This window comes from Drosophila guanche, unplaced genomic scaffold (genome assembly GCF_900245975.1).
Source record: "Drosophila guanche unplaced genomic scaffold, DGUA_6, whole genome shotgun sequence".
Classification (NCBI taxonomy): Eukaryota; Metazoa; Arthropoda; class Insecta; order Diptera; family Drosophilidae; genus Drosophila; species Drosophila guanche.
The window spans coordinates 1143568-1162336 of NW_022995748.1; the positions used below are offsets into that span (position 1 = coordinate 1143568).

General features: G+C 43.3%; 6 protein-coding genes across 13 annotated transcripts; 3 read left to right on the plus strand and 3 right to left on the minus strand.

The window, feature by feature from the left end:
- Positions 1-556: 556 nt before the first annotated feature.
- On the minus strand, positions 557-2220 carry LOC117583910. The gene is made up of 3 exons (XM_034272588.1): positions 2154-2220; positions 1035-2097; positions 557-971 (listed from the first exon to the last, which is right to left on the minus strand). The coding sequence occupies exons 1-3, from the start codon at positions 2186-2188 to the stop codon at positions 861-863; spliced, it is 1209 nt and encodes a 402-aa protein (XP_034128479.1). The 5' UTR covers positions 2189-2220; the 3' UTR covers positions 557-860.
- A 211-nt stretch (positions 2221-2431) lies between these two features.
- Positions 2432-3887, minus strand: LOC117583911 (retinol-binding protein pinta). Its single transcript, XM_034272589.1, has 3 exons — positions 3312-3887; positions 2887-3259; positions 2432-2833 (listed from the first exon to the last, which is right to left on the minus strand). Exons 1-3 carry the CDS (start codon positions 3614-3616, stop codon positions 2570-2572), a joined length of 942 nt encoding a protein of 313 aa, XP_034128480.1. The 5' UTR covers positions 3617-3887; the 3' UTR covers positions 2432-2569.
- Positions 3888-4733: 846 nt separating this feature from the next.
- LOC117583906 (ubiquitin conjugation factor E4 A) lies at positions 4734-7918 on the plus strand. Its single transcript, XM_034272583.1, has 3 exons — positions 4734-5556; positions 5610-5992; positions 6047-7918. Exons 1-3 carry the CDS (start codon positions 4848-4850, stop codon positions 7916-7918), a joined length of 2964 nt encoding a protein of 987 aa, XP_034128474.1. The 5' UTR covers positions 4734-4847.
- A 126-nt stretch (positions 7919-8044) lies between these two features.
- LOC117583909 (acyl-coenzyme A thioesterase 9, mitochondrial) lies at positions 8045-9429 on the minus strand. Its single transcript, XM_034272587.1, has 3 exons — positions 9352-9429; positions 9057-9299; positions 8045-8999 (listed from the first exon to the last, which is right to left on the minus strand). The coding sequence occupies exons 1-3, from the start codon at positions 9410-9412 to the stop codon at positions 8095-8097; spliced, it is 1209 nt and encodes a 402-aa protein (XP_034128478.1). The 5' UTR covers positions 9413-9429; the 3' UTR covers positions 8045-8094.
- Positions 9430-10667: 1238 nt separating this feature from the next.
- LOC117584216 (sodium/hydrogen exchanger 9) lies at positions 10668-17360 on the plus strand. Of its 8 annotated transcripts, XM_034272996.1 has the most exons (15): positions 10669-11287; positions 12271-12395; positions 12451-12639; positions 12703-12992; positions 13057-13198; positions 13284-13592; positions 13657-13768; positions 13832-13985; positions 14052-14103; positions 14422-14457; positions 14661-14872; positions 14928-15036; positions 15097-15234; positions 16264-16285; positions 16465-16846. In XM_034272996.1, the coding sequence occupies exons 1-14, from the start codon at positions 10930-10932 to the stop codon at positions 16279-16281; spliced, it is 2244 nt and encodes a 747-aa protein (XP_034128887.1). In that variant the 5' UTR covers positions 10669-10929; the 3' UTR covers positions 16282-16285; positions 16465-16846. The 8 variants fall into 8 exon arrangements, with proteins under 8 accessions (XP_034128881.1, XP_034128887.1, XP_034128879.1 ...); XM_034272990.1 differs by lacking the exons at positions 16264-16285; positions 16465-16846 and adding an exon at positions 16947-17360 and having other exon boundaries at positions 10668-11287; positions 12466-12639; XM_034272988.1 differs by lacking the exons at positions 16264-16285; positions 16465-16846 and adding an exon at positions 16947-17360.
- A 574-nt stretch (positions 17361-17934) lies between these two features.
- Positions 17935-18758, plus strand: LOC117584307 (non-structural maintenance of chromosomes element 1 homolog). The gene has a single exon (XM_034273132.1). The coding sequence runs from the start codon at positions 17957-17959 to the stop codon at positions 18662-18664; it is 708 nt and encodes a 235-aa protein (XP_034129023.1). The 5' UTR covers positions 17935-17956; the 3' UTR covers positions 18665-18758.
- Positions 18759-18769: the final 11 nt, after the last annotated feature.

Genomic DNA, 18769 nt, shown 5'->3' on the forward strand with positions numbered 1-18769 from the left:
TCTTGATCAGCATCAATAGCCGAGTCGATAGAGCCAAGTTTGTCTGTCCGTCTGTCCGTCCGTCCGTATGTCCGTCTTGTTTGTCGGCTAGTTCTCAGAGACTATAACAGCTAGAGCCACCAAATTTTGGTACAGACAGCTGTATGCTCACACTGAAACCAGTGTATTTAAAAAATTATATTATATTTATATAATATTATATTATATTATAATACTAAAAACGCCATTCCGTAGGGAATGGCCATATCTATCAGATCACTAAATTGGGATCCGATTGGATCAGTATTATAGCCAGAATGAAGAATTAATTTGCAGTGGCCCCCCTGTCCGGCAGCTTTTGTTGTTCTTTTCACATTCTTTCATTCACACTCTGCTTCTGCTTCACTCGGCCTCTGCCTCTGCCGACTTTTAACCCACCCTGTCCCGCAGCTTATATTTGTTTTTTTTTAGTGTGCGCGGGCGCTGCCTCTGCCTCTGCCGTGAGTTTGCAGTGTGTGGGTCTAGGGAAGGGGGGCGATCTAACGGAGCGTGTTGGAATGAGGCTAAGGTACAGATGTAGCACTGAATAAGAAGCGTCTCACACGTCCCTTCTCTTTATTTAGTTTGATTTGCGTGTTGCTTGTTTATCAGTTCATTTTATCAAAAGTTTAGTGGTTTATGCACATGAAGGACATCGAGAGGGTGAAATTACTTAACTGTGTCCATTTATAGCGCTGGTCTTATTGAGCAGGGTGCAGGGTGGATAACATCACCTTGTTAGTAATTTCACCATGGACATCGCAGTTAAACCAAAAACTTCACCGTAATTTAAAAGTTTACAAAATTAGTTTAAGAAAATCCATTAATATTACTTGTGCCCTTCACGCCTCCAGAGGCTGAAACTCAAACTCGATGGCTTCAGAAGGAACAGGACTATATTCTAAAGCCTCAAAGGAAATTTTCAATTTGGGATGTTTAAAAAGCTGAAGAACCTAAAGGGGGGGTGAGGGAACAGTGTGAAACGTCTGAGAAACAGAAAGAGCAGTTTTACTTACCAAATCTTCGGCGCTTGATTCAAAGCATTGCAGCACCAAGGGCTGCTTCCGCTTGTCCAGGACGGCCACCATTCTAGCTGCGTCGAACTTGAAAAAGCAATTGTTTAGAGTGTATTGGGACATGGTCAGTCGTTTCAGGTGTGGGCAGATGGACACCAGCTCCCAGAGCTCGTCGGCTGTACCGAAAATAGGCGAATTCACCAGATGCACTTGATCTAGCAGTGGAAAGCACTGGATAACTTTTCTCAACTTTGGCCGTCTGCAGCCCTCATCATCGATGATCGTTAGTTTGCGCAGATTGCAACACGGTGTCCAGGTTCTGGCTGTCCACAGCCAAATGCTGTCATTGAACGATGCGGAAATGATGTCACTTCCACGCAACTGCACAATATCCCCAACCAGTTCACATTCGTGATTCGTGATGACGCGTAACTTGCGCAGCTTGGGCAGACGCATTAGCTGGGGAATTGATTCCGACTGGATCACCTCAACCTCCAGCTCTTCCAGGTTCTTTAGCTTGCTAATGGCATCCACGTATGCCTTCTCCTCCGAGCGTCGCCACTGGACACACAGCACACGCAAGCGAAGATGCGCGCAGACGTTCAAAATGCATTCGAGGCTCAGGTTCCAGCACTGAGCAATGTCCAAGTGCCGAATGTGCTGCATCTTGTACAGGTCGTTGCCTTTGCACATGCCAGTCAATTTAAGCGATTCCAGCTGAGGAAAGCTGTGTACAAGAATCTTAATGTCCGAATCGTCGATCCAGTCATCGGTCTCATCTGCCATATAGTCGAGGACGCGCATGTTTGGAAACACGTGCCGGCTAAAACGTTCCATCTGATCCTCGGGAAGATATGTGATTGTCAGATGCTTCATTGTGCCCTTCATACACTCCAGAAATCCATCCAGTGCGAGTAAGCGCCCCTCGAAGGTATCTCTGTATAAGCACTTTTGGAACATGCGCTGCCAGGTGTAGACCACCGCCAAGCGTAGGCGGCTCGTGTCCTCGGTTGCCTCCCATAGGTCCAATTGCTCATCAAAGTCCAGGTATTCTATAATTTTTCTAACAGCAAATGTTATTCCGGTGGCCGCAAATGCGCAGGAGGATTCTATACTTACAACAGACAATCGTCATTCAATCGTACAATGCTCATCTTTAAGCTGTTATATGGCCCACCGGCCGGCACTAGTTGGTAAAGAGAATGTATATTCTACAATTTACAGATAATTTTTAACTTTTTATTACTTCAACTGATGAAAAACAAAATAAAAGCTGTTTTGTAGTGGGTTATTCCGAATATACCAAAATATACCATCACCTGTTAAAATACTATTTACTATTTACAAAGCTTAACCGACTTAAGCCCCCCTTTAAAATAAATAATAAAAAACCTTGATTAAAACCACTAACAAGTTTTTATTTGCTAAGATAAGACCAGCTTTTACAGTTTTACAGTCAAATTGCATTTTTAATCTATATACACAAGCGTCAATATTATTATTGATTAATCCCTTCCAATTAGATCCGATTAGATTCAGTCGATTTCCAGTTTACGGAATGACCCAACAGCCCCAAAGGAGCTGCGATGGCTGTGCTGTACCCGATCTCCGAATTCCCGCAACTTCTCCTCGGTGCCAAAGTGCTGGGCGGCTTCGAAGTACAGGCCATAGCTGGATAGCTTTGCTTCCATGGCCTCACTTATGTCCCGCATGGTGCCACGAGTTCCTCCGTACTCCTGGGGCAGATATTCGCGACGAACTATTTGGAATATGGCCTGAGGGTCAGAGCTAACAGAAATCTGCAAAGGAATTTCGATAGTGGTAAATCCATGGCGACTTGCTGCGACCTTACCCTTGACTTGATCTTTGCGGGAAAGAAGGAGCGCAACGAGTTGAAGCCCGTTTCAAAGGCCGCGGGCACATTGATAAAGTGAATGCCCTTCTGGCGCGTGGGCATCGCCTCATCGGCGTACGTCGAGAATTTGCTGAGCAGCTGCGGCTGGAGAGCAAACAGATGGGATCCTGTGACTCCAGTCATGTCCATGACCTCCACGTAGCCACTAATCGTAGCGTTCTCATCCTCGAACATCATTATCTCCCCGAACATTGAGCCCAGCCGTATGATGTCCTGGAACTTGTACTTGCTGGTATCGTAGGAGCCGGCACGTATGATGGTCACGCATGGCCCTGGATCGTCCGCAGCCAGCGGCAATCGCAGCAACACGCTGCAAAAGAATCAATCTCTCAGACCAGTGCCACGCCAATACCGAAACTCACCCCATCCTTAGTATCTCGAGCACCACGGGATCAGTGGCCAGGCGCCGCTCATTGAAGACCTCGGGTATGGAGGATTGCAGCGTGTAAAAGCGATCAAATTTCTCTTTTGCCCGTTCCAGGCTGAATTTCGTGCCACGCAAAAAGGCCAAGAGGAAGCGTTCGTCGGTGCAGGCACGCAGATGCGGTTGCTTCAACACCCACTCCCTGAGCGCCTCAATGTCTGCGGGCACACGTTGCGGCACCTCATGTAGCTCCTCGATGGCAATCGCCTGCAATGCTGGCTTCAGGGGTCGCATCGCACTCATCGCTACGTTCGCTGGGAGGGTGCCAGAAATGTGCTCTAGAATTCGTCAAATAAAAGGTGAAAAATCGTTAATTTCTCCCTCACACGTGCCGAACGAAAACTGCTGTGGTTTCTGTTGCTCCAACTGTGAGCGGAAAATGCGAAATGCTTGCCGATTGAAAATACCTCAACGACTGCCAAACAAAGCTGATATAACATGTAGATGGATGGATGGATGGATGGATGGGATGGGGAATCAACGAACTTCATTGAGTTTTTGCATTTTCTTTTTTGCTTTTCTTTCGGCCCGGCCGCTGCTGATCATAAGCCGATTAAACAATGCACGAAGACATTTTATCTAAGGTGAAATGCGGCGACTGAGGGTGCGAATGGGAAATGGCGGGGTTTGATGTGTGGCACACCCAGCCGGCGCTTGTATTTCATTATTTGTTGTATGTACGTTATGGGTGGCTTTTGCGATTGATTGTCTTAATTGGCTTTGGATTTATTTTTTGAGTGCATGCGGCTGCGGTTCGGTTCAGGTTTGCCCCAGATATGAGCATTGTAATCGCCTCATTGCATTGATAAAGAAGGTTAATCGAGTGCAATTAATTAAACAAATCAATGTTGGCAATAAAATTGATAATATTCAGGCAGGCAGCCCACTGCGAACTTTGAGAACTGGTGATATGAGAAATAGGTGAGATTTTTATCAATAATTAATGGAAACATTTTCCGGCATGCAAATTGGGCGGCAAGTTTATTTATTCAAACAAGATCATTTTACAACACTTATGTACAATATAGCGGGTTTTCGATAGACTGAAATGTAATTATATAACATTTTACATCGACAATTGCATTGTGTCATGAAATGTGGCCAATCTTTTAGTTGATTCATCAACTTTTGGTTACCTTGTTGGTTTGATCCAATAAGAAAAAGTCATGGACGTCATTGATGGACTGGTTAAAACTATAGTTTTAGCGCTGAGAATCCTAACTAGCTGGTAATATTCAATAGAACATCAAAGTCGAGGAATAATTTAGATTCTCGGTATATTTTGAAATGAAAAAGTATATTTTGGTATATTTTCGAGGCCGTCACGGTATATTTTGTCTCTAATTCCGCGGTCACACTGCTGACCAGGAGTTGGGGGAAAAAAAATATTTTTGGGGTCCGAAATTTTAAGGCGTTAATTGTCACTAGAACTGGTGCTTGAAAACTAAAATTAATTCTACAACTGTTTGGCAGGATGACGAGCGTTCAGAACCCGTTCGCAGCACTGCTGCAGGAGGGCTCGACAGTCGATGGCGTGTCACACAAATTGGTGGAGGAGATTCTGCTGTTTACGCTGAATAAGGAGGGCGGCAGCAAACAGATTCTCTGCCTGTCTGACGTGGTCGTGGATACCAGCGAGGAGACGCTGTGCGAGAACCTAGTGGCGCATGCCCTGTTCGAGCGACTGATGATGAGCGACACACTCGAAGGCAATGGCGAGGCCTGGGAGGCGCAAGCCATCACTTATCTGCACGGAGCCTTTGCCAGGTGTGAGCGCATGCAGGGTGCCAAGAAGACGGGCAGTGCCAAGATCAAGGAACTGATTTTGGACAATGCTAGCACCTGTATGCGCCAGCCGGACCTCTTTGCTCCCCAGTCGTTCGCCACCCAATGGCTGGAGCTGTTCGAGCAGGCGAGTGAGCATGATACCAGCACGCAGGAGTTTCTGGTGCTTGTGGCCTGTAAAGTGGTCCAGGAGGATGAGCCCATTGAAGCTCTCGGTGCGCTCAAGGCGATATTTTATCCATTGCTGACGGAGCTACAGAAACTCATTGCCAAGGATAACTTGATAACGATCAAGAAGAATATTTTCTGGATTCTGGGCTTCTTTGTGAAGGACAAGCGGGCTGCGGTACTAGGAGAGATCCTAATTGACTATACCACACCCAATCCACAGGCAAAAGGTTTGCTTTGAAGTCGGTGTCTTGGCTTATTTTGTTAAAACTCTCTGTTGCAGGCGGCGAGTTCATGGACACACTTCTGGGCCAACTGCTGTGCATATCTATCTTGCCCAAGACCCAAACTGGCAAATACGAATTCTTTCAGCAGTTGTCGATCAATCAAACGGATCCTGCTCTCTGGGGTCTGCTATCGCATCATCAGCAATCGACTTTTCAGCTCTTCAAGCAGCTGCTTGTTCTGTCGCCGGAAATCAAGAGAAAGACCATGCAGTGGATCGCGAACTGCCTGGATGCGAATGTGTCGCGTGGCCATCTCTGGAACAGCATGAGCTTGAATCTCGAGCAGACAATGTACAGCACAGCTAGCGATGCATTTATGACCAGTCTGTGTGCGGTTCTCACGCGTCTTTGTGCGCCCCTCTGTGTGCCCTCGCTAAAGGTAAAGTTAAAGGCGTTTCACCTCCAACAATCCTAAAGTCTTTCCTGATTGCAGGTGCTGCTGGTGGATCCCACATACTGTGCTGTGGTCGACAAGGATCGCCAGATGAAGGGAGTGAGCATGCTTAAAGCACACGATGAGACCTGTCTGCTGCCCACCGCCGAGGGTGAAGAGCGACTGACGGCTGAGAAATATAACTTTGTCACGGAAATCTTTTACATGACCCACAAGTGCTTTGAGCTGGCGAATCGCCCCTGCATTGAGCGCCTGTTTCGCGTTATGCGTGAGCTGCAGAACACCCAGACGGCCTACGAGGATGTGCTACGCAGTGACCCGAACAATGATCTAACCAAGAATCTGTACCGCATGCTAATGGAGCAAATGCAGCAAGTGCTCTCCATCAGGAACACACTCTCGGAACCCACAAACGATAAAGAAATGCTCAAGTTTTTGGAGGCATCGGCCATTTGGCTCACAGAGGTGGCCTTGATGCCGCGCGAGAGCTACGAGCAGGCGCTGGACAACCGTGACTTTGCCCCACAAATTCATCGCAATCTGGAGCTGCTCTCGGACACGCCACCCTTTGTGGCGCCCTACATGCAGTCGGTGCCTGAGAGCATCATTGATAATATTTCGGCATATTTGAATTTCTGCCGTCGCTTGAATGGCGATCAGTTCATACACATATATTACTCGGTTCACGATGCCTTCTTCAAGATGATTCTGCTGTTCATGGGCAGCTCCGGGCTGGTGAAGAATCCCCACTTGAGGGCTAAGCTGGCGGAGGCGCTGGAGTTTCTGCTGCCCACGCCGAGCATTCACAGCAATCGGCAGGCATTCGTCACGCATGTCTTTGACAATCACCCGGATCGCTTGAAGGTCGTGCGGAGTCTGCTGAATGTCTTTGTCAGCATCGAGATGACCGGCCAGTCGGTGCAGTTTGAGCAAAAGTTTAATTATCGCCGACCCATGTACGCCATCATGGAGTTCCTTTGGACCAAGCCGGAGCATGTGCAATGCTTTCGCGAGCTGGCCATCGAAGCGGAGGAGAATATGGAAGCGATTGAGCCACCAATATTCTTGCGCTTCATCAATTTGCTCATCAATGATGCAATCTTTTTGCTGGATGAGTCGCTGTCAAACCTGGAGCAGATCAAGCAGCTGCAGCAGGCCCAGGACAATGGCGAGTGGAATAATCTGGCGCAAAATGAGCGCCAGCAACAGGTGACCAATCTGCATCATCTGGGCATGCTGGCACGCTTCGACAACATCCTGGGTCGGGACACCATCAATCTGCTGAAGCTCCTCACCACCGAGATCAGAAGCATATTCTGCCACAACAGCATGGTGGATCGCATTGCAGCGATGTTGAATTACTTTCTGCTGCATTTGGTTGGTCCGCGCAAGGAGCGCTTCAAGGTGAAGGACAAAAAGGAGTTTGACTTTGATCCGGCCCAAACCGTTCTGGAGATTTCACACATTTACATCAATCTAAGTACCGACGATAGCTTCTGCCTGGCAGTCTCACAGGACGGACGCTCCTACAGCGATCAGCTCTTTGGCTACGCCGAGACCATTCTCATACGCATTGGCGGTGGCCAATTGATCGGCGACATGTCCGATATTGCGGCGAAGGTGAAGAAAATGGGTGACCAGTACAAGGAGGAGCAAGAGCTTCTGGCCGATGCACCCGAGGATTACCTAGATCCGATTATATCCAGCCTCATGACAGATCCTGTCATACTGCCCAGCTCAAAGGTCACCGTCGATCGTTCCACCATCGCCCGGCACTTGCTGAGCGATCAGACGGATCCGTTTAACCGCGAGCCCCTCACCATGGACAAGGTCAAGTCGAATGTGGCACTCAAGCAGGAGATTGAGCAGTGGATTGAGGGCAAACGGAGTGCAGCACGCTGCAAAAGCTGAATGAAGAACGTTCCAATTAATTAGTTAAATGTGCAGGCACAACCAAAGAGTGTGCTCGCCAGGACAGGTTCGGGCTATAGTCAATGTTACATATATATATTTTCTATTAAGATTACGGCATAATTCCATTGTGTGTACAGTTTAAAGGTTCTTTTTTGGGTGCATAAATCTCTACTCTACTTTCTCTGTTGGTAGCTCTCAAAATGTCGCCGTCCAATGATGTGCCACACTGTCTCCTGGAAGCTGTGCGGCAGCACCTCCTTCACCTTGTGTTCGCTCACATACGTGAGGTGAAAAACATTCGTGTGCATCTCCGTAAAGCTGTTCGCATCGAGTACCTTTGCCACGGCCATTAGTTGCATATACTGCTCTGAGGTGTACACCACATAGGCCGTCAGCTTGAGTATGGAAGTGACGCGCACAGGCTGAAAGAAAGCCACATCCGAGAGGTACTGCAGCAGAGGTCTTCGACCGGCATAGAAGCTCGCTGTTATGTAACAAATCTCGATGGCATTGCGCATTATGTAGCCGCCGTAGATGGTGTTGTGATTGTTGCGATTCTCTGGAAAGGGCAACAGAACTTTGGAACGCTGCGTGCTCGCAATCCAGCGACAGTCCATCGGCTCCTCGCTGGACGTTTCCCAGAGGATGTCAGTTCCCGTGCTGCGCATAAACAACTCATACATGAGATTCTGTTCCGCTTTGGTGAGCGGCCTTTTATCCAGGCACATGGAAGAGGTGGCTTTCTGTTTGTGACGCTCCTTGGCTGCCTCCCAGTAAAGCTGCTCCTGCCCCAAGGTCGGCTTTAGCGGATTGACGGGAGCAGGCGCTGTGTTTGTGGCATTGCGGGCAACCATCAGAAAGATGGCCTTGGCAATGGTTTGTTCCTGCTGTCGCACATTGATGGAAATCTCCATGGAACTGGTACCTGTCCAGGACACATGGCCCGACAGCTCAAGATCAATGTCTGCCTTGGCGTCGGCCAACATCTCCACGCGGTCCACCAGAAGAGTCACAAAAGTATATGGCAAAGGGGTGTTCCTCGCCAGGGGCAGCTTCACATGACAATGACATATCCAAACTGCATGCAACCGAAAATTAGTTTTCGGATATTTTGCCATCAAAGGAATTTACTTACTGGCGAACATGTCTAGTTCTTCGACTAGGCGCCCCCTACGCACCATTCCCAGATGATTGACGTGATGCTCACGCACTCTCTCATCGGAGCCCAGTGGCAGTATTGCCGTTCTGTACGAATCCTTCATGCTACGCTCCGGCAAATCCTCCAGCTTTGGATGATACTTGAGCAAGCCTGCGCGGCACTTGGGAATCGTGTGATAGCCCGGCTCCACGCCAACCTGCTTCTTGATCTTCTCAGAGACTGTAAACACACAAAGATTGAAATGATGGTGGAACAATCTCCAGATGCTTACTTTCAGCCATGGTACCCGACGAATGGGCACCGGAATCCAGATGCAGCCCTCGGAAGCGCATGGCGCCAATTGGCTTTGCATAACGGGTAAGGAAATTCATTTCAAATTCTTACAAGAATAAACAGGAACTCTATTTTCGAGTTTCTTCTCAGTGATTGTGATTATGATTTGAAACATTTTACAACAGAAACTTCACTTACGTTTTTTAAATGGAAACTTTTTCCCGCGATTCTCCAGCGATGGTAACGATGGTTAAATGGTTAAAAATTGTCTCACAGGTCGGTCTAGCATGTCTGCCTGAGATAAAATCATTATTAATTTTTAAGTGCAGCTTCGAAAATGGCATTATTAATTAATGGGAATAGGGTATACAAAGTAACGACTAACAACAAGTAGAAAACTAAGGTAACACTCCATTCCCCACTCGAGTAACGCTTTATGCTTTTCTTTTGATCCTTATTTTGTAAGCAGTTCATTCAAGAACTGTTATCAGAAATAGCCAATCTTACGCAGAATTGATTCATCAATAGAATAAAATTATGGTTTTGTAGCTGAGAGGGCTAACTAGCTGGTAATATTAAATAGAACATCAAAATCGAGGAATTAATTTAAGATTTACGGTATATTATATATTGAAAATTAAAACGCATACTTAAGTATATTTCTAAGGGTCGGTATATTTTATGATTAATACGCGGTCACACTGCATATCACAACGAAATAGGGCTGTCAAGTATTTAAAAAATATCATGTCAGTGATATATGTATATTTTTTTATATATCAATATGATATAGATATCACTGCAAAGTATTGATATCGATTACGCACACATGTTGCCATAAAGAAATCAGAGACCTTGTGGTGTCATAGAGGAGTCACATAGAGTCGCGGAGGCCAGCCTCTCTAATGGCAGTGAGCTACCAGGTGTAATCAGGTAACTAATTGCCACCCTATAAAGATTATTCAGTGTTTCTCATTGGGAAAACCAAAATTACAAGGGATCGCTCTCCCAATTGATAAGCGGTAAGCTTAGGTATAACGACAGTTCGTTTTAAGCCGTGTTTTCTATATGCTTTTGGGTCAAAATTGAACGAATATTTGACTTCAGAACACTTTCGTTGACATCTGATTTTTTTTCGGCGCTAATGTCGTTCCATTAAGTACATAAAACACCTAATATATCAAAACATCACAAAAAATATAAACATTAATATTTTGGCAAACAAAATATCACGATATAAATATATTTTATTTAAAAAAAAATATATCGATACATTTATGTTTTGATATAGTTTTGACAACCCTACACTGAAATGAAAATTTAAAAGAAGAAGTGTTTTAGTTGAGAATTTGAGAATAAATTTCTAAAAAATACAACAGATACGATAGCCATTCGACTGCGGCCTGGCCCAAGCGTGGCCTGTAGCCAGCACCTGCTCCAAGCCCCTTTCCCCCTCGCACTGTTGATGTGTTTGTGTTTTGTTGTGCTCGAAATCAATTACAGTCGCAGGGCCAACGTCGTAACGTGAAAATCGATTTCGGTTTTCTCGGCGCTGTGCAAGCAGCTGCGTCACAATATGTCCAACTGCAATGTTGTTACAGAAATAGAAATGGCATCGCTAACCGCTGGGAGTGAAGTTTGGGTCCGTCATTCTCATTGTCCCATACACACATCATCCTGGCGACCACAGGAACGTTTGGGGAATATGTTCCTGCTGGCTGCCGTGGTGGCAACAATATGCGCCTTGACCACCGGCTGCAGTGCCACGGACACGGATATTGCCCTGGACGCCAAGGCAACGCTGAACCATCGCATCCAAAGCCTCGATCTGCTGGTCTTCGTGTTCCTTCTGGCGCTGACAGTCCTCACCATTTGGCTGTTTAAACACCATCGCGTCTCCTGGCTGCACGAGACCGGCCTAGCCGTCATCTACGGTGAGTCAGTGGGGTAGGGATGGGTAAAGGGCTCCTTTCAGAACTCTTTTTGGATGTGTCACCTATTTGTCTATTTGTCTGTTTCCCCCACTCACACCCATATGCAGTGTCACCTCTTTGTCGTTTTTCGTTCATAATTACGCTTTTGTGTGCACCGTAGTCGTGTCATTACGTGCATATGGCAGGCAGGCGGTATTAATTAACGGGAATCCAAAGTAAAACCACCCGATACACCAAACTTACATATGTATGTACGTATAAATATATGTATGTATGTATGTACAGACAATACGTTTGATGGCTGCATGGATAGGAACGGAAAACATAGCAATGAAAACAGAATTTCTTATTTATTTATTTATTTATATACGCGCACGTGACCTTGTCGTGTTTAGTCATGCATTATCATTGGATTGGGGTTTTCCGCAGAATACATTTCAATTTCTCAAACGATTTGCAACCACAAGCAAGAGGAAGACCTAAACATATTTTTGTATTGTGAGCGAACATATCTTTAAACTAATTGAAGCTAATTAAACAATTCAATAAAACGGGTTGGAGCAACAATAACCCAAACAAATCCCAGACAGACGTGTACGTGTGCATATAATATATTCATATAATTTGATTATTAAGTGCGAGTTGTTGCCCCGACAGACCCCGGGAGCGAAAGCTATTATTCGGTGCCTATCTACATATTCTAAATTTCAATTGTAAACCACAGATTCCGTGTGCAAATTGTTAAAAACAGTAACCAATATAATGATAAGTAGTTTTTGCGCGCCTAAACACTTGTTGAGCGTGGGGTTCTGAGCTGATAAGATGTCGCTGCTGGCAGCTGTAGGGGCTCTTATCAGTCAGTCTTCTAATTAGTCATTCTCGCGTTTGTGATAGGTCAGGCAGCATACAGGCATAAATATATTAATGTACAGCAGTTAGCAACGAAATATGTACTGAAACCACTTTATTTTATCTCTTTTTAGGCTTAATTGTGGGTGCCATTATACGGTATGCGGGCAACTCCACGCCTTTGGTTCACATACAGGTCGAGCCACAGGGCATACCAGCGTACAGTGATAAACTACCACCCGATACGCTCTGGTTTAAGGTAAGTCTTACATTTAATTTCGCTATGCTGCTAAAACTTGTTCTTTCATTTTTAGTATCCGGTTAATCAGACGAACAGCAGCAAACTGCCAGAGGGAATTAAGACATATGCGTATGTGTTTCGTGGTCAGGTGTACGATGTGGATGAGAATGAAATCGATTTGAAGGCCACCTTCGATCCGGAGGTGTTCTTTAACATTATTCTACCGCCCATTATATTCTATGCTGGCTACAGTTTGAAAAAGGTTTGCCACTCTTTCAATCGCTCATTTAATGTGTACGAATTACTTAATTGTTTATCTTTGCAGAAATATTTCTTTCGTAATTTGGGTGCCATACTGACATTTGCCATTGTGGGTACCACATTGTCGGCCTTTCTGATTGGCGGCTTCATGTACGGCTGTGTGAAACTGATGCCAAAGTACTTGAGCAGCAGTTTCACATTCCTGGACACGCTTTATTTTGGAGCCCTCATATCGCCCACAGATCCGCTCACCATTCTAGCCATATTCAATGATCTGCGGGTCGATGTTAATCTCTATGCGCTGGTTCTGGGCGAATCTGTGTTGAACGATGCGGTAGCCATTGTCCTCAGCGGGTAAAACAATCAACACTTAACTTATAAACAATTGTATATATTTATAGTTTATTCCCTTTTGCAGTGCCATTCAAAACTATGGTGAACATTACTCAAATTCGGGAGAGTTTGAGACGACAGCCTTTCTGCGGGCAATGAGCGATTTCTTTTCAATATTCTTCCTGTCGCTGCTGATTGGTGCCGCCATGGGTTGCTTTACGGCTTTGATATCCTTTTTAAACAATAATTTATATAATTTTATAGTTCTAGGTTTAATTTTTTAACTGATTAATTCCTTAACTCCTGCCACACTTGACCAAGTTTACGCGCGTACGTGACTTCCCACTGCTGGAGTCTGCGCTCTTTGTGCTGATGAGCTACAGCACCTTCCTGCTGGCCGAGGCCACGGAGCTGACGGGCGTGGTGGCTGTTCTTTTCTGCGGCATATGTCAGGCGCACTACACTTACAACAATCTGTCCGAGGACTCACGGCAGCGCACCAAACAGATCTTTGAGTTGCTCAACTTCCTCGCAGAGAACTTCATCTTCTCCTACATTGGCGTATCGATGTTCACGTTCCCCAAACATCATTTTGATGCTGGTTTCATCATCACTGCTTTCGTGAGTCTATTGAATTATCCTTGTGACATTTCTTTGTAATGGAAAATTCTTTTGATTTATGCAGGTCTGTGCCGCCATAGGCAGAGCCGTGAATGTTTATCCCTTGTCCTGGCTGCTCAACATTAAGCGTAAGCCAAAAATCTCATCGAATTTTCAGCATTTGCTGTTCTTTGCGGGTAAGTTAATGGAAAACTCTGCAAGATCTACACCAAAATGAATGACTCTTTATCTATTTATAGGGCTACGTGGCGCCATGTCCTTTGCTTTGGCCATACGGAATACGGTTTCGGATGCACGACAGACCATGCTGACAGCCACATCGTTGATTGTCATCTTTACGGTCATTATACAGGGCGGAGCAGCCAATTTTCTGCTCAATTGGTTGAAAATACCGTGAGTTATGCACGAGCGTATATGAAATCAAAATGTAAGCATTCATTTGTGTCCCTTTTCTCTCAGTGTTGGCGTTGATGATGAGACTGAACAATTAAATAATTATCAAGTGCACAGTGTGAGTATTCATAAATATTACTTTTAGGGATTTTGCAGTATTTAAGCTTATTGTAATTAAAAGAAAAAAACCTTTGGATATTACCTAAAAGTAGGAAAATTACAAATTAGAATTATTTAACTCAAAGGTCTTTAGAGAAAACATTTTGAAATGCAAAAATGAATTGAAATTGAATCGTTCCAGTGCCAAACATTGATTTATTTCCCACATTTCTAACAAGTTAAGCTTCCGAAAGAATAGATTTTTAACTCATAATTTTTGTTGTTTGTACATTTCTGCGCAATTATCACAACATGTAACCATCCGTTAAATAAAAAGGTATACAATTCCATGGACAATTCACATCCGCAGACGGTACGTTTGGAATATGCTTCACATTCAGTGTACACTCTTCAGTTTTTTTCTATACCTAATTTGCCATTGTAGCTTCCATTTATTATTCAACCCCGTAATTGTTGGCAGGTCCCTGTGTGTATTTTGTTGGCTTAATATTTTGTTGTTTTATATTATCCTGCTCAACGTAGTGCTAATTTCATTTGATTGAATTCTTTCGTCAGTCTGATGGTTATTTGCAGGACGTGGAGAGCGGTGGTGGCGGTGGCGCCGGGGGTCGTGGCAAGATTCGTTTATCTGGCGGCGGCACAGAGCCCAGTGTGGACACGCCTGTGGACGGGCCGAATGGAAGTCTGGGCACCACAGGTGGCGCACGTCGTCGCAATAGTCATGAGAAGGCCATACTGGCTAGGATCTGGGGTAGCTTCGACACCAAGTGAGTGATTTAGCAAGAGACTTAATCTAAAATTTAAATGAATAATATAATTAAGGTACATGAAACCCCTGCTGACGCATTCGCGTCCAACGCTGCTGGAGACGCTGCCCGTTTGCTGTAATCCGATTGCCAGGCTGCTCACTACAACGCAGCAGCTAACACAAGTGAGTCGCGACTACAAATCAGTTGTCAGATAATACTGTAATGAATTCCATATTCTGCAGGATGGTAGCGAGTTTAGGCGCGTCGACTCTGACTCGGATATCTGCATAGACAACGATACTGGGAATGGTCTCAGCCAGGATGGGCTGGCAGGAGCTGCAGCTGGTGCCCCGTTAGGGCGGCGCAACTCATTAAGTCGCGTAAGTATCCATTACACGGGAGATACTCATAATCTACTGGCTAGCTACCGCAATATTGAATGAGTGCACCCCCACAAACAAAGACTAAACTAACAATAGCCAGCTATAGGCAAGCGAACCACTAACCCAGCAGTTGCCAATTGCCAAAACAAAATCCAAATAAGATAAAAAATAAACCTCAAACCAATAGAATCTGACAGCAGATCATACAAAATGTGATTTATGTTATTATGTTGAACACTTTTTATGTTGAAAATATAATTTGTTGATTTTGTGGTGCAAAAGAAAAAGGAAAAGGAGAAGAAAGGAAGCTGGGACTCTGCTTTGTGCCTGATTCCACTACTTTCTATTGTGTATTGTTGATAATTTGATCTAGTCTTAAATTGTACGTTGTATATATTGATTTTTTGACTGTTAACTACTGTTTAATGCATGCTAACCAAAAATATACAAACAAAAAAATGTAACAACTCTTCTAAACAGCGATGAATATTAATTTACTTATTTCTCATTTCTGCGGCATCTTCTTTCTTTCTTTCTGTCTTTCCTTCGAAACAAAACCAAAAACCAAAACCATCATCTAACCAACTCATGTGGACTCTTCTCGTTTATCAATATATATTTCTCTTTGGTTTGCTCTAACAATCATCTCTCTCTACTGAAAACTAACACGAAACTTATAAAATACTTAAATTGAAAGTCTATCCAATTGAATGAATCCAATCGCATTGCAAACGAACTCAGTCTGGTCACAAATAATTTCATGTAAACATTTTCAAAACAAATTGGACAGCTCGTAAAAATATAATTTACTTAATATTATTCTACGCCTGTTCTTTGTCTATTTTTTCGACCATTTTTCCTGCGTTAATATCGTATATTAGCCAGGCTTTCTGTCTGTTAATGATATATCTATACCCGTTTAATAGTGGCTTTCTTATAGCACACAGAAAATTGATCAAATGTTCGTTGGTATTATTCTTACACTTTTAATTTCTGTATTTTGTTTCTCGTAATCTAATTTCTTAGATTCTAACACGCGAATAAACATGTAAGTACAATTTTTCAGCAATTTACATTTGTTTTTTCGTTTCTCTCTATCATTTAATTATCGTATGAAAAGATATTCTCCACATAATCCATTTACTGCTTTTTATTTATAGGATTTTATTTACACACAAAAATAATTATGCTTTTACGTCTATTTTTTTGGATTATTATTTTCTACAGGCCACAGGCGATGATCATTGAAGAGTTTATATATAAGTTTTATTATTAAAACATTTTTCCTTTTCGTTTGTTATTTATTGTAATCGGGTCTCATTTGAAATGGTAATGATAGAAACATGTACAAATTAGTCAATTAATCTTCAGTTTATGCTCTTTTTACGAAAATGTGATTCGGAAACTTAGTTCTAAACATGAAATAAACACACATTAAACAACCTCAACGTTTGTTAATTTATCAAGAGGTTTTTCTGTATAAAGAGGCCCCTTGCAGCTGAATCTCTATACCAGACCGTCTCTGAGTTTCTATTCTTTTTAATATATATATTACTTAGTTTTGCCATACTATATCTGTATACGAATAAAAAGTAAGCACTCATGGAAATATTTCTTCTCTTTTTATTTACTTGAAAATCGCTGCAACATTTATTAATAAAATGTGCAAACCCTTAATAATACTCAACTTCGAATAAATATATATCTAGATGGAGATTCTGGAGCACGTTCAAAGTCCGGTCTCGACGAGAGTCCGACTTTTAGGATTTTATGGGAAAAAGTTATAAAAAAACAACAAAAAACACAAGCAGTCGTGTTTGATTTTTGAAATGCGAGTCTTTTTACACAAAATAAAATTATAGGAAATGCTTTCTCAATTTCGCGAAAAATAACTAGTGTATGTATTATATATTTTCGACAGGTGATGTTTGTATAATCAGTTTTATTTTCAAACTTAAATGCTGATCGAGTTGCTGATCTATTCCAATTGACGTATTTTTGTTCATAATATATCTACGGAAAAAATTCGTATTATTATATATACTATATTTAAATTAAAGCGAAGCTCTCTGAATATATTAATTGTTGTGCTGTTAATTTTTAAGTCGAAAATAAATAAAAAATAAATATACAAAAACCAAAAATGTGTTGGTTAAACTCTATTTTGGAGTAATAAAATTAAACTGACTAAAAATTAAGTCATCAATCGAATAAAATTATAGTTTCAGGGCTGGGAGTCCTATCCAGCTGGTAATAATAATAGGAATATCAAAATAGTGGAATATTTCTGGCCATGGACAGTAAACTTTTAGCCTAGGGTCTACAAGATAAATTTACAAACTTAATTATTTTCAATAGGCTTAGTCAGGGGCTTTAGTGGGATAAGTGCATAGTTGACTGTTGGTATATTGTGAAGATGAATCTTTCAATTCCTTTTTTTATGGACCATTTTAGTTTTAACCTCATTTTGCAATCAATCTAACAAAGATAAGTCATGAAAATCAGCTAATATTGTCGAGAATTAAATGATGATTCGAGTAAAATTACAGTTTTAAAGCCGAAAATTCTAACCAGCTGGTAAAATTATACAAAAGATCAAAGTTGAGGAAAATTTTGTAAGAGCTACGGTATATTTACAGTATATTTTTAGAATGAAAGGGCATATTTTGGTATATTTGATCAATAATTTCGCGGTCACTGATTTGTAAACAAACTGAATATGGAATTGGTAAAGCGCGCATTTTTACGTGCTTCGAAGAACCACAGCGCGCTCAGCTATGAGTTGATAGATCAAATATTAACACCGCTCTGCGAACTCCATAAAGTACACAAGCCGTTCAACAAGGAGGCAGTGAAAGCCTTTGTCAGCGAAATCGACGCCTCCATTAGTGTTTTTGATCAGACGCTGGTTTTCGTAAAACATGCCCTGAAGAACGAGGAGTACTTGGTGTACGCCAAGACAGATGCCACTCCGGACACCATAGCCAACACAGGTCTGGTGGCAGAAGAATGCCAATACTTTGCCAAGCTGCTGGACAAAATAGCTGGCGAAGAAAACTGCTGCATGGCCTGGAACGGTGCCTACCGGGATTTGGGCATTGAGAAGCCGCTCAAGAAGGTCCGTATGCAGGAGCTGATCCAAAAATGGTGCCAAATGGGATACTTTCTGGAGGCGGAGGACAACATATACCTAGGGCCACGAACGCTTGTGGAACTGAGTTTCTATTTGCGCACCAATCACGCGGAAAACATCGACAGCTGCAAGCTGTGCTCTAACCTGGTGCTATGGGATATTCGATGTGAATCGTGCGACATCCAGTATCATCGAGACTGCATACGCAAGTTTTTGCAGAAACGCTCCAATTGCCCGTCCTGCAACGAGCTGTGGAAAACGCCATTGCGGGCGTCCATAGAAGGGCGACGATAGCTTACACCCCAGCCATGAATAATAAAACGAGTGTTTAGCAAAACCGACAACAGTTATTCTTTCGCAGCACTGCACAGACAAGAACAGTTGCACTTTGGGTGAGAG